The following is a 16,475-nucleotide window of genomic DNA, read 5'->3' as shown; positions in this document are numbered from 1 at the left end:
AATAAGCAACTAGTATATATGTAGTAAATAGCAAGCACAGTGCAAAAATATATAAAGTAAGAAATAAATATTACCCTCACTCTCTTCTTCCTCTGTATTTGTCCTTCGTTCTTTTGAATTAATGAAATAACTACATAATAATATGCCATAAATTTTGTGTTAGTGAACTCTGGTTATTTCCATTTTTTTGTTATTTATGAATAGCGCTACAGTGAGTGTCCATGCACCTTTGTACACCTGTACTGTTGGAGGAGAGATCTGAGCGATTCCTAGAAGGAATACATTCAGTGTTTAGGCTTGGTAGGCCCTGCACAAGTGCCTTCCCCACAAGGCTGCTCACACACACAGCGCTTGGGAGAGTCTCTGGGTACAAGTCAGTGTTGTGGTCAATGTGCAGGTCGTGAGCCTTGGGGGTCACCCCGTGCTGTGTGCTTGCAGGCATGGTGGATATCGCCCGGCAGACGGTGGAGTTTCTCTACGAGGAGAACGGTGGTATCCCGAGAGACCTTTATCTTCCCACCATTGAAGACATCAAAGACGAAGCAAACAAGTTCACTATTGATAAAGTTCGAAAAGGTATTGCTTTCCTCCTTATTGCACCTATGAATTTTCTGTAGATGAGAAGTTGAATTTTCCCAACCCTGAACCAAGCAGCTGGTGGCTGTCCTCGGGTGACCTCCTTTCTCTGAGGACTTGACTTCTTCCCGGCTCTCCCATGGATGGCCCTCAAGCACCTGGGGAGGCACAAGGAAACATTTGGTGTCTGGTAGCTTTGTTCACCTTCCTAGAACTCACTAGTATGAGCAGTCGTATAAGGAGGGAGGTCGGTCTGGGCAGAGATTCCAGATAGGCCTCTTGGGCTTAGTCCTGGCTTCCATGGTTATCCTGCACCTTTTAGAACTTGAACAAAATGTGTCCTTTTGATTAAAAGCCTCTTTTTGGCCGGTGTCGCAGCTCAATAGGCTAATCCTCCACCATGCAGCACCGGCACACCGGATTCTAGTCCCGGTCGGGGCGCCGGATTCTGTCCCGGTTGCCCCTCTTCCAGGCCGGCTCTCTGTTGTGGCCAGGGAGTGCAGTGGAAGATGGCCCAAGTGCTTGGGCCCTGCACCCCATGGGAGACCAGGAGAAGCACCTGGCTCCTGCCTTCGGATCAGCATGGTGCGCTGGCCGCGGTGGCCATTGGAGGGTGAACCAACGGCAAAGGAAGACCTTTCTCTCTCTCTCTCTCTCTCTCTCTCTCACTGTCCACTCTGCCTGTCAAAACATAAATAAATAAATAAATAAATAAATAAATAAATAAAAATCCTCTTTTTTTAATAGAAAGCTTTCATAGGTACAACTTTTGGAAAAGTCTGTTGCACATTTGGAGAAAATACAGAAAAGCACAAGAAAAAGAGAATTTAAAGCTACTCATTTTTAGAGTTTCCAGATGATCTTCAAAAAATAGCAGAGCATCATGGTCAGGCGCAGGAGTATATATTTATTTTTCTCCTCCTCCCCACCCCCCCCAATATAATTCAGATAATCCACCCCTTTAAAGTACGCAATGTGGCAGTTTTAGCATGTTCGTAATGTTTTGCAGCCATCAAACTGTCACCTCTACTTCAGAACATTTTCATCCCCCAAAGGGAAGTCGTGTGCCCTTGTCTTGCCTCTCCCTGTCTCAGAGAACCTCTACTCAACTTTCTCTCTGTGGCTTTTCCTGTTGTTGGTGCTTCCTTTAAATGGAATGCCATACCATCTGGTCTTCCGTGGCTGTCTCCCTTTACATAGTGTAATCTTCAAGGCTCGTGGACATTGTAGCATGTTTCAGTCTTTCCTTCCTTTCTGTGGCCAAATAGTATTCCATTTTGTGGACAGACCATGTCATATTTATCCATTCATCCTGTGATGGACATTTGAGTTGTCACCACCCTTGGCCCCTGTGAGTAACACTGGGTTCAGCGTTTGTGTAGGAGGCTTTGTGTGGACCTGGGTTTTTGTTTCTCGGGTGGGTGTGGGAGTGGAATTGCTCAGTCATTTGGTAACTTTCATTTCCCTAATGATTAGTGACTAATGTTGAATATCTTTTTATCTATCATTTTTTGATTTCTCTTTGGGGAAATGAATATTCAAATCTCTTGTGCATTTTTAATTAGTTTATTTTGTCTTTTTATTTTTACACTTTAACAGTATTTATAACATTTTGTTGTATTACCTTCTAGAAGGAGCTGTGTTCCTTTTCTGGTTATACAAAATCAAGGACATTTAATGCTGGGGATGTATTTAGACCACAGGGTCTAACATACAGGGTCCCAAGACAATAATGATTTTTCTCCTGAATAAATTTCTCTGTCTCCCCTCCTCAGGCCTCACAGTGGTAACCCGCTCTCCAGACAGCAATAACGTAGCCAGCAACACTGTTGGAACCGCTCTGCCAAAGTTTGCCATCCGTGGGATGCTGAAAACCTTTGGGCTTCATGGAGTCGTCTTAGATGTGGATTCAGTGAGTGACCAGTCATTCAGATTTCTTTTTTTTTTTTTTTTAAGATTTATTTTATTTATTTGAAAGAGTTACAGAGAAAGGTAGAGACAGAGAGAGAGAGAGGTCTTCCTTCCACTGTTTCACTCCCCAAATTGCCACAACAACCAGAGCTGAGCCTATCCGAAGCCAGGAACCAGGAGCTTCCTCCTTGTCTCCCACGTGGGTGCAGGGGCCCAAGCACTCCAGCCATCTTCCACTGTTTTTCCAAGCACATCAGCAGGGAACTGGATCAGAAGTGGAGCAGCTGGGACTTGAACCTGTGCCCATATGAGCTGCCGGTGCTGCAGGGTTGATGTTTGGGTTTTAACCTGCTGTGCCACAGTGCCGGCCCCTGGCCCTTTAGATTAAGAAGTCTGTTACGTGCACTGAGACTGTCACGGCCAGACTCCAAATACCTTAAGAAGTGATTGCCCATGAGGCTGGCACTGTGGCATAGCAGGTAAAGCCACCACTTGTGCTGGCATCCCATATGGGCACGGGTTTGAGACCCAGCTCCACTTCTAGTCCAGCTCCCCACTATACAGTAAAGCGCCTGGAAAAGCAGCAGAGGATGGCCCAAGTACTTGGGCCCCTCCACCCATGTGGGAGATCCGAAAGAGGCTCCTGGCTCCTGGCTTTGGCCTGGCTCACACATTTGGGAAGTGAACCAGTGGATGGAAGATAAGATCTATCTGTATCTCTCTCTCTCTCTCTCTGCCTCTGCCTCTCTGTAACTCTGCCTTTCAAATAAATAAATCTTTTTTAAAAAATTATGATCCAGTTGGGTTTCTCTTCAGATTAGGAACAGACAAACAAGCAAACGGGCTATCATGGCAGACGGCTTGCCTGCCTTTCTCATGGGCTCACGTCAGAGCTGATTAGAGAATATATGCGCCTGAATCTCAGTGAAGTCAGTGCCTTCCAACCGCACTGCCTCTGCCATTGTTTTCTGCCCGCCTGGTCCCAACTGTTGCCACATTGTATCTACCCACATTGCAAGGGACAGTTCTCCCATTGTCCTTGATGAATGGAGGATCTGTCGTTGGCATGATTGCTATAGACACAGCTTTGTCAGTTTGGTCAGCTCACTGACTCCCCCAGCCCCAGTTTCCCTCTCTGTAAAGTGAGTGCTTCCCCAGCTGAGTGCTCCCCGCTGGGGCTCAGCAAGGTTTTGGAGGGGTGGGGATTTGTGAAGGAAAGATGGGAACAGGAGAGGCAAAGCCCAAGCTTTCTTTTGAAAACCAGATCCATGGCATGAAACTAGCATTTGTCTGGTTAAATAAGTAACATATATATATTTAATATATATATGATAGAAAAAAATCAGTGCTCAGAAAATCACACAGACATTTTTCCCCTGTTGCAGGTGAATGAGCTGGTGCAGGTAGAGACCTACCTTCGGAGTGAGGGGGTGCTGGTGCGATACTGGTATCCCATTGATATGTTGGAACGGCCCCCGGCTGGCTACCGAAGGACTGCCACCAATGGCTTGGTCACACTAGACAACACCAACCTTCAAATTCACAGGTGAACTGAGCCTGCTCTCTGAAGGGGCACAGGTTTCTACTCCTTGGGTTCTAGCACAGTACTGCTATCCTTACAGCACGTGACGCTCGTCCCTCCAGAACACATACCCTGTGCCCACAGCCCTCGGTTTCCTCTCCATGTCTTGCCTCTCGCTCCTCCACAACTTCCAGAATGATCTGTTGGATCAGATCTCCTCTCCTGTAGACCTTCCCGTGGCTTCCTATTCCCGCTCATTTCTATTCCAAGCTCCTCTCCTACCCAGGGCGCTGTATTTGCCCAGAACCTGGCGTGACTGTCTCATTCTTGTCACTCAAGTTTTGCCGAATAGTCACCTCAATAAAAAGGTCTCCCCACACCATCCAAGGGAGCCATCAGGTCACTTCTTGTCATAACTTCTCACCCAGAACTTAATACTTTTGCTTACTGTTGTTTGGTTAAAACTTGTTCTTGTATCTTTTTTTGGGACTTTGGCTTAGTCTTTTTTTTTTTTTTTTTGAAAGATTTTATTTATATATTTGAGAAGTAGAGTTACAGATACAGAAAGAGAGAGTCAGAGGGAGAAGTCTCCCATCTGCTGGTTCACTCCTCAGATGACCGCAACAGCCAGAGCTGGGCTGATCCAAAGCCAGGAGCCAGAAGCTTCTTCCAGGTCTCCCATATGGGTGCAGGGGCCCAAGCACTTGGGCCATCCTCCACTGTTTTCCCAGACCATTAGCAGAGAGCTGAATCAGAAGAGAAATAGCTGGGACATGAACCAGCATCCTTATGGGATGCCGGTGCCACAGGCAGAGGCTTAGCCTACTACACCACAGTGCTGGCCCCTGGCTTATTCTTTATTAGAGCCCCTATGGGTGCATCTGGGCCACAGCACACATTGCAGACTGAAAGATTGGTAGACAAACCTCTAAACATCCATGATGCTCACATGGCTTTTAGAGAGGACTTTGACAGGCTTCTGAGGCATGGATGGTGGGCAGGGTCTGAACAGGCCGTTGAGCGGACTAGAACAGTCTCTGTACAGCTTCGTTCCTGATGACGTCTGCCTTTGAAATCTGTGGTGACGGGGGTGGGGAGCGCTGTGCGGGTTTTCAGCCTCCTGCACGTGCACAGCTGCTGTGTGGTTTTAGGCACCTTGTTAGTACTGTTAGACTCCAGGAAGGGAGGAAATGGGAAGTGGGTTCGTTTTGAATTCTGGCATGAGAGCCTTACGAGCTGGCGTGGATGGGAGAAACGCCCTCTGAGGTAGCGTCTTAGTGGTCTTTCTGTTGACCTTCACTTCTAGCTCTACAGAGTTGTTAAGTTTTACATTGGCTTCTTTCTTTCTTTGCCATTACACCCAAATCTGAGTGATGAGACAGCAATATTTAGTTACTTAGGGTCAGAAAATGTCAAATGTGGCTGGCGCCGCGGCTCACTAAGCTAATCCTCCACCTTGCGGCGCCGGCACACCGGGTTCTAGTCCCGGTCAGGGCACCGGATTCTGTCCCGGTTGCCCCTCTTCCAGGCCAGCTCTCAGCTGTGGCCAGGGAGTGCAGTGGAGGATGGCCTAAGTGCTTGGGCCCTGCACCCCATGGGAGACCAGGATAAGTACCTGCCTCCTGGCTTCAGATCAGCGCAATGCGCCGGCCGCAGCGGCCATTGAAGGGTGAACCAACGGCAAAGGAAGACCTTTCTCTCTGTCTCTCTCTCTCACTGTCCACTCTGCCTGTCAAAAAAAAAAAAATGTAAAATGACCCATTTTTTAGTTACATTCTTACTGAAGTGATGTTAATTATAGTGATTAGCTAATAAAATATAGGGAGCCACCACTCTGCTTAGTATTAACAGAATGGATTCTTTAGCAAAAATATAATTCTAAATGAAGCTTGTTTCAATTCTAAGTGAGACTTAGTAATGAACTATGTTTCTTTTTTTTTTTTTTAATTTATTTTATTTATTTGAAAGAATTAAAGAGAGGTAGAGACAGAAAGAGAGGTCTTCTATCCGATGTTTCACTCCCCCGATGGCCACAATGGCCGGAGCTGTGCCGATCTGAAGCCAGGAGCCAGGAGCTTCTTCCGGGTCTCCAACATGGGTGCAGGGGCCCAAAGACTTGGGCCATCTTCTTCTGCTTTCCCAGGCCATAGCAGAGAGCTGGATCGGAAGAGGAGCAGCCAGGACTACAGCTGGCGCCCATATGGGATCCCGGCACGTCAGGCCAGGGCTTTAACACACTGCACCACAGCACCGGCTCCAGTAATGAACTATGTTTTTAAAAGATTTATTTATTTATTTGTAGGGCATAGTCATAGAGAGGGAGAGACAGAGAAGAGAGGCTTCTTCCATCTGCTGGTTCACTCTCTAAATGCCTGCAACAACCACGGTTGGACCAGGCCAAAGCGGGGAGCCAGGAACTCCATCTGTGTCTCCTACGTAGGTACCAAGAACCCAGGCAGTTGGGCTGATGCATCATCGGTTGCCTCCCAGGCACATCAGCAGGAAGTTGTATTGGAAGTGAAGTGGAAGCAAAGAAGCTGGGACTTGAACCAGGACTCTGCTATGGGATGTGGGTGTACCAAGCAGCGGCTTAACCTGCTGCACCACGATCTGTCCCACTAAAGAGCTGTTATTCAAGTATATGCCACTCACCTTGTATTCATCACATAGAAATACCCACAGGGAACCGGCTTAGCTTAGCAGATGAGATGCCTGCATCCCATAGCAGAGTCCTGGCTCAATCCCAGTTCCAGCTCCTGACTCCAACTTGCTGCCAGGGAGGCAGCAGTGATGGCTCAAGTCATTGAGTTCCTGCCACTCACGAGGGAGACTTGGGCTGTGTTCCTGGCTCTGCGCTACAGCCCCAGCCCCTCACTCTAGCTCGAGCCCCAACCACAGGGACATATAAGGACCAGTGGGTGGGAGCTTGCTCTCCCTCACTCTCACTCTCTTTCTGGACCTCAAATAAAAAATAATAAATGACAAAAATATTAATGCCCACCGGAAGTTTTTTTGGTTTTTGACAGGCAGAGTTAGACAGTGTGAGAGAGAGAGAGACAGAGAGAAAGGTCTTCCTTCCGTTGGTTCACCCCCAAAATGGCCACTACAGCCGGTGCGCTGTGCTGATCCGAAGCTAGGAGCCAGGTGCTTCTTCCTGGTCTCCCATGCAGGTGCAGGGCCCAAGCACTTGGGCCATCCTCCACTGTACTCCCGGGCCACAGCAGAGAGCTGGCCTGGAAGAGGGGCAACCGGGACAGAATCCGATACCCCAACTGGGACTAGAAGCCAGGGTGCTGGTGCCCCAGGCAGAGGATTAGCCAAGTGTGCCACGGTGCCGGCCTCACGGGGGGTTTTTTAATAATAGCTTTTTTTTTTTTTTTTTTTTTTTTTTGAAGACACTGCTTACTTATTTATTTGAGAAGTAGAGTTACAGAGAGAAGGAGAGACAGAGAGAAAGGTGTTCCATCTGCTGGGTTACTTCCCAAATGGCTGCAAAAGCAGGAACTGAGCCGATCAGAAGCCAGGACTCCCACGTGGGTGCAGGGGCCCAAGCACTTGGGTCATCTTCTACTGCTTTCCCAGGCCACAGCAGAGAGCTGGATCAGAAGAAGAGCAGCCGGAACTTCTACCGGCACCCATACAGGATGCCAGTGCCGCAGGTAGAGGCTTAACCCACTATGCCACAGCGCCAGCCTCTATAGTAGCTATTTTTTTTTTTAATTTGACAGGTAGAATTATAGACAGTAATAGATAGAGAGATAGAGAGAAAGGTCTTCCTTCCGTTGATTCACCCCCCAAATGGCCGCTACGGCCTGTGTGCTGTGCCGATCTGAAACCAAGAACCAGGTACTTCCTCCCGGTCTCCCATGCGGGTGCAGGGCCCAAGGACTTGGGCCATCCTCCACTGCCTTCCTGGGCCACAGCAGAGAGCTGGACTGGAAGAGGAGCAACCGGAACTAGAACCTGGCGCCCATAAGGGATGCCGGCACCGCAGGTGGAGGATTAACCAAGTGAGCCATGGCACCGACCCCTATAGCTTTTTTTTTTTAAATCATTTATTTATTTAAGATATAGAATGACTGGGGGGAGGGGCAGCTGCGCTGTGGTTTAGCAGGTAAAGCCACTGGCTGCAGTGCCAGCATCCCCTGTGGGCGCTGGTTCAAGTCCTAACTTCTCCCCACAGCTCTCTGCTATGGCCTGGGAAAGCAGTACGAGATGGCCCAAATCCCTGGGCCCCTGCACCCATGTGGGAGACCTGGCAGAGGCTCCTGGCTCCTGACTTCAGTTTGGCTGAGCTATGGCTGTTACAGCCAATTAGGGAGTGAACCAGCAGATGGAAGACTGATCTCTCTCTCTCTCTCTCTCTCTCTGCCTCACCTTTTCTCTGTGGAACTCTTTCAAATAAATAAATAAATCTTAAAAAAAAAAAAAAAAAAGAATGACAGTTGGAAAGCTGGGTGGAGGGGAAGGCAGGTGCAAGCACTCTCTTCCATCTGCTGGTTGTCACAACAGTTCCAGGCTGAGGCCAGAACCAGGAACTCCACGCAGATCTCCCACGTAGGCGGCAGGAACCTCAGCGCTTGAACCTTCATCTGCTGTCTCCCAGGTGCATTAGCAGGAAGCTGGATGGGAAGCATGGAGTGGCCAGGACTCAGATCAACACTGTGATATGGGATTCGGACGTCCCAAACAGTGGCTTAAGCCACTTTGCCACAAGACCTGTTCCTGTATTAGCTTCACTGAGACATAATTCATATAGCATACAGTTCACCTACTTAAATGCACAAGTCAGGAGTGAGCGTGTAGCCTAGCAATTAAGATGCCTGAATGGTGGGGCTGGCATCGTGGCATAGCAGGTTAAACTGCCGCCAGCCACACCGGCATCCCATAAGGATTCCAGTTTAAGTCCCTGCTGCCACCCATGTGGGCGACGTGGACTACCCAGGTAGAGTTCCATGCTTCTGGCTCAGCCTGGCCCTGCCCCAGCCATTGTGGCCACTTGGAGAGTGAACAGCTGAATGTAAGATAGCTCTCTTTCTGTCTCCCCTTCTCCCTCTGTAACTCTGCCTGTGAAATAAATAAATAAATCTTTAATAAACAAAAAATGCCTCTCCCTGTGGAGGGCCTGGGTTTGATTCCTAGCTGCGACTCCTGATTCTAGCTTCCTACGAATGCACACCTTGAGAAGCAGCGTTAATGGCTTAAAGTGATTGTGTTTCTGCCATTCTCATGGGAGACCTGGAGTAAGTTCCTGGTCCTTGGCTTTAGCCAGGCCCAGCCCTGACCATTCTGGCCATTTTGGGAGTGAACCAACAACTAATGGGGCTCTCTCTCTGCCTCTCACCCTTTGTCTTTGTCTCCTGTCTGTCTGTCTCTGCCTCACAAGTGTGTAAATAATGTGTTACAACAATGTGCACAGTATCCTCACAACCCTACAGATATCACCACGTCGGTTTTAGAGCTTCCATCTCCCTGGAAAGACATCCCACTCCCTCTGGCAGTCATCACCATTTTCCCCATCTCCCAGCTTCCACCAAATGCTTTAAAAAAAGTAATACTTATTTATTTGAAAGGCAGAGTTACAGAAGGGAGAGGGAGAGATAGAGCAAGATTTTCCATCTGCTGGCTCACTTCCCAGATGGCAGCAATGGATGGCCAGGGCTGGGTCAGGCCAGAGCCAGGAGCCAGGAGCTTCTGCATCCCCTGCCAAATTCTTAATTTGCTCAATTCTGGACTTTTCATATTAGTGGAGTCACAATATGTGGCCCTTTGTGTCTGAATTTTTTACACAGTGTAATATTTTCAAAATTCATTCATAGTATAGAGTGTTTCCGCACTTCATTCTCTTTTGTTGATGAAGAATGTTTTATTGTACGTATAGAGTGCTTAGTTAATGGAGATTTCGGTTATTTGCACTATTTGGCCATTATGAATAATGCTGCTATGAACCTACATGTGCAAGTTGTAGTGTGGACATATATTTCCATTTCTTTTTTCACAGTGCTTTCTGAGCTGGGAAAAAACCAAACATAAGGAAATGTGACTTTTTATTTAAATCACAAGTGACTCATTTGGGGTACAGAATATGGGGCTGGAAGAGAAGTTTATGGCGGTGTAGTCCTCTGCTTGGGCATCTTGCGGCCTGGTCCGGGGCGGGGCCCGGGCGGCGGCACTCAGGGCGTCTCCCCTGCCTCTCCCCTGGTCCGGGGGCGGGGCCTGAGAGGTGGCACTCAGGGCGTCTCCCCTGCCTCTCCCCTGGTCTGGGGCGGGGCCTGAGAGGCGGCACTCTGGGCGTCTCCCTGCCTCTCCCCTGGTCTGGGGCGGGGCCTGAGAGGCGGCACTCAGGGCGTCTCCCCTGCCTCTCCCCTGGTCCGGGGCGGGGCCCGGGCGGCGGCACTCAGGGCGTCTCCCCTGCCTCTCCCCTGGTCCGGGGCGGGGCCCGGGCGGCGGCACTCAGGGCGTCCCCCCTGCCTCTCCCCTGGCAGAGAGTTGCTGCGCTGCGAGGCCGCGCTGGCCAGGTTGTACTGCCGCATGGCCCTGCTCAACATCTTCGCCCCCAAGCTGCCTCACCTGTTTACCCGCCTCTTCCACATCCCTGCCATCCGGGACATATCCCTGGAGCACCTGCAGCTGCTGTCCAATCAGCTCCTCGCGCCTCCTCTCCCAGGTGAGACTGGGCTCTGCTTTGTCACCCCAGAAATCAGCACAGATTAGAGTGGCCCCGACCCTGAGCCAGGCTCCAGGCAGGAGTACGTGTGCTGTCGTCACTGCCACACGTCAGGGAGGAGAGGCACAACGCGGTACTGTTGGCCACGTGGATAAATCGCGCTAAGGAGCTCGGTGGTCTTGCATGCCTTGTCACTCTTTGAAACATGTCAGATACTCACCTTTGTCCTTAATCTGTGAAGCATTCACTGAACTCTCCAAGCTGGCTCGAGGGAAAGTTAAATATTTTGGAGCCAGTCACTGAAGTGGTGCTGCGTTCAGAGGGCACTGGGGAGGAAGGAACACGTTCACAAACTCCACACAGGCCTAGTAGGCTCCTCGTGACCTCAGGGAGCCCAGTGTCAACGGGCCAGCTGGGGGATCTTTGTTAGCCCGCAGCCCTGGGACTGAGGGCTGAGGCGGTGTTTGCTCCCCTGGGGAAAGCTAAGTGAGTCAGCTCAGCCTCCAGCCAGCTTTCCTAATCGTGCGGCTCCTGAGAGGGGAACAAGAGGATAGGGCGCCCCCCACACCCACTGACGGGCAGCTGCCTTCCCAGCCACAGGCTGCCAGCTGGGGCGGCTCCACCTGAGGCACCCTCGCTGCCACCATGCGCTTACTACACGGGCTCTGGGGACCCTGGAATCCAGCAGAACCACTTTTATGTGTTCAGTAGGCTTGGCCTGTATGTAAGATTTTATTTTAGGAAATAGTATTGGTGCTAAAAAGAGAGTTTAATTGGCAGTAGCTGTTACCCCAGACATTATGTCCGAGATAAGCTGTGCAGCGCAGGTTAGCGGATGGGGTGTTCATTGTTGGTTGCTTGGGCTCTCGAGGCCTCTGGCTGGCTTGGTTCTTGTCAGCATCTGTTTCCCTCCGGTCCTCAGATGGCACCATCAGCTCCAGCTCCATCCTCCTGGCGCAGTCCCTGCAGCACTGCATCCACTCCCAGAACTGCTCTGCCACAGACCTCTTTTACCAGGGCAACTCCCAGACAGTGAGAGAGTGGCTCAGCGTGGCCATCACCCGCACCCTGCACCAGGGAGAGGAGGGCCTTTTGGAGCTGACAAAACAGATCTGCTCCTTCCTGCAGGTAGAGGTCTAAAGCTGGTGACCCTTTATTTTAGCATGGACGTTTTACGGCTTGCTGAAACATCGCTCTCCTTTCTCTCCCCGCCCCCATCCCCACTCCCACCCCCACCGATGTCCTCCTCTTAGACGCTTCCCTGCTTTGTCCCATCCTCAGTTTCATTCCCTCCAGAGGGCTTTTTTGTCCTGCATCTATGACAGTATGTGCACTGGCTGATTTCTTTTGCCTCGTGAGTTGGGAAAATGAAATGCTGTCCCTTGTGTCTGGCCCATGGCTTTCCTCATTAAACGTCTCTTTGCAGACAGCACCAGAGCAGTTCCCCTCCGAAGAGTTCCCAATTTCCGAGTCCAAAGTCAATATGGATGTTAATTTCCCCGGGGCGGCTTTTGTTGTCGTGTCTTGCAAAGAAAGTCAGTCTGGATTCCGCAAAGAGTAAGTGACCTGTTCTCACAACGATGGCCATGGGAGAGAAAAGCCACATGGATTCTGGTGACGTTCGCAGAGGAAAAAAAACTCCATTGTTCTTGTTCTTTAATGCACACCGTCTAACAATAATTTATAGTTCTTCCTTTATTTCCACATTTGGGGAATTAGTCTTTATAGTTCTAAAATGTGGGAGAAACAACTTATGCCCAGTTCTCATGTAACTTCCTTCTGGTGAAAAGCATCGCTGAGTCTCGCTGGCCTGTGAGGCTGGGCTCTGTTAACACACCCCCCTCCTCAGCTCCTCGCTGTACAAGGCGCCGTGGGCTCGGGTGCTGGTGTACGGGCTCGGCCACAAGGTGAAGCGGACCGGTCAGCTGAACCTCATCGAGGCTGCCTGCTACCCTCGAGACGCATCCCCCGCCAACACGGGCCTCGCACCTCCCCCCACCGCTGACCAGTACCCTTCTGTGGTCCTCTCCACAGACAGGGTCCACATCAAACTGGGTGAGTCTCTTGTCAGCTCGTGGGATGGGACTAGCAGGGAGTGATCCTCTGCTTGCCTTCTGTTTGGAGATACAGATATAAAGGACTTGGTAACCTGCTGTGATCACACTGCCATCAGCCACAGCAGGACTGCTGGCAGCCACGTGTTCTGGAGGCCGGAGCTTTCAAGGCCTCCCTTTCCTGCCTGGCAGAGGCCTGACAGGCACCGTCTCGAGCCTGGGGGGATTTCCACGCCCCTCACAAGCGCACTCTGGGCTGTGTGCTGTTCAGCGTGCTGTGACCACGGCGGTCTCCTCCTTGTCCCCTCTCAGACGGCAGTAACGCCAGCTGCCATCCTTCCAGTTCTCAGTAAGACCGAGCTCTCGAGTGTGCGGTGTGGCTGCAGGGGCACTGACCATGGCAGGTGTCTGCTCCCCATCTAGGTGGGAGCCCAAGTGCTCTTGTCGCCCTGGCGTCCTTTGTGAGGCCTCCCTGGTCTGGGTCTCAGATGAGGGTCCCACCTCCACAAGCCCCAAAGCAGTGGCTACCTGTGCCCATCATACACCAGGGCCCGCTCACCTTCCAGGTTTCCACTGCCCAGAAGGTCACTGCCTGAATCATCATTCCACAGTTGTCACATGCAAGCACTCACAGTGCAGAAACCCAACACGTTCCCCGACTTGTCCAGAGCCCGGACCCTCAGGCTCACGTCTGACCGGTGCACTGAAGGAGGTGGCAGAGATCGGTCTTGGGACCCTTTTCCTCTTGCTTTGGTCCGACGTAGGCCATGGCAGTGACAGAAGGAAAGGGGGAAATGAAATCCCAGGTCCTGGAAGTGTCTTGAGTCTTGGGGACGCCTTGCTGGGCCCCGTGTGAGTGCACCGGTCATCATGGGCTTCCGCTGTACACAAGGACTGACTGTGTCTTTCCCGAGCTAAGAGCTTCCAGGGAGGCTTCCTGGAGCCTGACTTCCTCTTCCCGTTCTTGTCCACTCAGCTGAATGAGGGACGCTTGTTCTCTGTACTGTCACTGTCCTTTCTCCCCTCGGCGGGCTGGCTCTGTCTCCTCCTGCACCTGCAGCTCTCGAAGAGCCGGGAGGACCAGCAGTTACACTTCCTCCCCCAGACCCCATGCCGGGCGGCTTTTCAGCCCCATTGCTCCACCTGCAGCCGGCAGCTCCTTTTTCCGGCTTTGTGGCTCTGTGCCAGTTACATGCCTTCCTCCTGGGCTCTCCTTCCAGGAGTGTCTCCACCTCCTGGAGCTGTGCTGGTGTTACATTCTCTGCCCTTGGAGTTCCCGTTGGCCATGGCCTTCGCAGAGCAGCTGCTGTCCTGGAAATCGGAAGACGGCGAAGGGAAGTCGGAGGATGAGCCTGACACCATCCCGACATCAGTCCTCCTGCTGGTGGTGGAGCTGCTAGGTGAGGGCGCCTGCCCCAGTCCAGGGAGGGGCCGCACTTCTGTCCAGTGGCAGTCATTGAAGTGGGCTTGTGAATAGATTTGAGTTATAGCCTATACTTGCAAATCCATGATTTGCAGAATATTTCCATTATTTTGGGGGGTGGCAACTAAGCATGAAAACAAGATTATTATTATTTTTTTTCCAGGCAGAGTTAGACAGAGAGAGATAGACAGAGAGAGAGTTATAGACAGTAAGAGAGAGACAGAGAGAAAGGTCCTCATTCCGTTGGTTCACCCCCCTAATGGCCGCCTCGGCCGGTGCTATGCCAATCCAAAGCCTGGAACTGGGTACTTCCTCCCAGTCTCCCATGCGGGTGCAGGGACCCAAGCACCTGGGCCATCCTCTGCTGCCCTCCCGGGCCACAGCAGAGAGCTGGACTGGAAGAGGGGCAACCGGGACAGAATCCGGTGCCCCAACCGGGACTGGAACCCGGTGTGCTGGCGCTGCAGGTGGAGGATTAGCCTAGTGAGCCACCGCGCCAGCCGAAACAAGATTGATTTTAGCATGCTTTACGTCAGTGCATTAGCGTGTGTCGTTGTTATAACTGGGAGTCTGGAGTAGCGTGTCCGTGAGCAGTGCTGCAGGAGCAGGACTCATGACCACGCAGCCCCTAAAGCATGGAGGGGCTTGCGAGGTCGTCCGCTCTGCACGTGCAGATCTGCCCCACAGATGTGGATGCTGTGCCTGCCGAAGTGTTTGGGGTGAGACGTGCTGACGTGTGCGACTTACTTTGAAATAACCAAAAGCAAAGATGGTCTTTATTGATGAGTAGAGGGCTGGATGGGGTGTGTGTGACATGTTCACAGGAGAATCTAGGTGGTGGGTATAGGAGTATTTACTGTATAATTTCTTCAACTTTTCCATATTTTTGAATTTTTCCATAATAAAGTGCTGGAGGCTGACAAAGGTGCAAACTCAGATGCCCTCCGGGGTCAGACAGATGTGACCTCACTCCTGCCAGAATTGTTATTTCTTAGGGAAAAGCTAGGAATCCAGATTTTGATGTGAATTTCCTAATTTTTAAATGTTGACAACTTTGTTAAATTATTTAAAACACACTGGAGGGGCTTTGAGGTGGGGCCAAAGAACCACAGTTGTGGGAATGGGATCTCCATGGGCCGTCGGGTGCAGTTTTGGAGGAGAATTCTCTCCAAGGCTGCACTCCTGCGTGGAGAGCCAGTGGGAGAGACAGGGCGGTGGAGAGGACGTGAGCAGTTCTGGCGTCTGAGCAGCCTTGGCGCCTGTTCTTTGGAAGGCTCTGGGACAGCACGTTCCCGAGGCCAGGGGCTCGTTTCCAATCAGAATTCTCGGACAGCATCGCTGTTAGTAGGGAGGCAGCTGAGCCCCTGTGTCTCAGGTGCCGGACCTAACCAGAGGCTCTCGGTAAGTCTGCGCAAGTGGCCCTGAGGGCTCCCCATCCCATGATCTTGACCCTGTAGAAGAGCCATCTGGGTGCAGCTGACTGCCGGGGGCTCAGCTCACTCACCTGGACTCGGGCTTTATGTACTCATGATCCCACACAGCCCCTCGTCCAACGTGAGTGCTCTCCACTGGCATTCGGCTCCTGGTGACATGAACGTGGGAATGTCAGCTGCACGCGTGTGGTCCCTGGTCCAGGCATTCTCAGGCCACCTTTATGGGATGTCTGCCTGTCCACAGTTATTTAATAATTTGTGTTGTAATCAACTCCTTTCTCCTTTTTTAAACTTAAATTTAGTTTTAGGGGAAACTTTACATCCCTACGTTGAACAGGAAGTTAGTATCACTTGCCATAATTTAAGATAACCGTAAAAATAAATACAAGGAAAGTTGTCAGAAAATCCTAGCTAAGTACTATTGCCTGCCAGAGGCTCTGGGTCTGTGGCCTGGTGCACTCCGGTAAGAACACGTCACCCAGAGAGTGAACTCTCTTGTGGATGAAATCAAGAGAGAGAGGTGGCCATTTTCCCACATGTGGTATTTCTGTTCTGTGCGCCCTCGCTACCAAGTATCCCATGTTTTGAGCAACATTGTTCTAGGCACTTTACATCACCTTGCTCGAGTGAGCGCGGTAAGAGACAGAAAACAGCGATGCTGGCCTGGGCACTGCCTTCAGACCGGCCCGCAGTCACGTAGCACAGGGGTTAAGGCCAAGGCCAGCCTGCCGGCTCTAGATCCTGGCCCCTCTCACAGCTGGAGAAGTCCAGGCCCGTGCCTCGGCTCTCTGAGGCTCTGTTTCTTCATCTGCAAGATGGGAATGAGAAACACAGTGCCCACTTGTCGCGCGGCTCTGAGAGGTGACGGCGTGGAAGTGCTTGGAACGTG

At 51.1% G+C, this 16,475-nt stretch overlaps 1 protein-coding gene across 6 annotated transcripts in view; it reads left to right on the top strand.

Moving 5' to 3' along the window:
* HECTD4 (HECT domain E3 ubiquitin protein ligase 4) overlaps nucleotides 1–16,475 on the top strand; it is a 199,937-nt gene that overhangs the window by 164,072 nt on the left and 19,390 nt on the right. For all 6 annotated transcript variants that reach the window (XM_070066217.1, XM_070066215.1, XM_070066216.1 and 3 more), the window contains 8 exons: nucleotides 439–576; nucleotides 2,352–2,488; nucleotides 3,873–4,033; nucleotides 10,495–10,676; nucleotides 11,599–11,804; nucleotides 12,103–12,233; nucleotides 12,526–12,731; nucleotides 13,951–14,130. In XM_070066217.1, coding sequence (XP_069922318.1) covers nucleotides 439–576; nucleotides 2,352–2,488; nucleotides 3,873–4,033; nucleotides 10,495–10,676; nucleotides 11,599–11,804; nucleotides 12,103–12,233; nucleotides 12,526–12,731; nucleotides 13,951–14,130 — 1,341 coding nt within the window. The remainder of the gene's footprint in view (nucleotides 1–438; nucleotides 577–2,351; nucleotides 2,489–3,872; nucleotides 4,034–10,494; nucleotides 10,677–11,598; nucleotides 11,805–12,102; nucleotides 12,234–12,525; nucleotides 12,732–13,950; nucleotides 14,131–16,475) is intronic.

Source organism: Oryctolagus cuniculus, chromosome 21 (genome assembly GCF_964237555.1).
Source record: "Oryctolagus cuniculus chromosome 21, mOryCun1.1, whole genome shotgun sequence".
Taxonomy (NCBI): Eukaryota; Metazoa; Chordata; class Mammalia; order Lagomorpha; family Leporidae; genus Oryctolagus; species Oryctolagus cuniculus.
The sequence above is the reverse complement of the archived record's forward strand: the minus strand, read 5'-3'. Positions and strand labels throughout refer to the sequence as shown.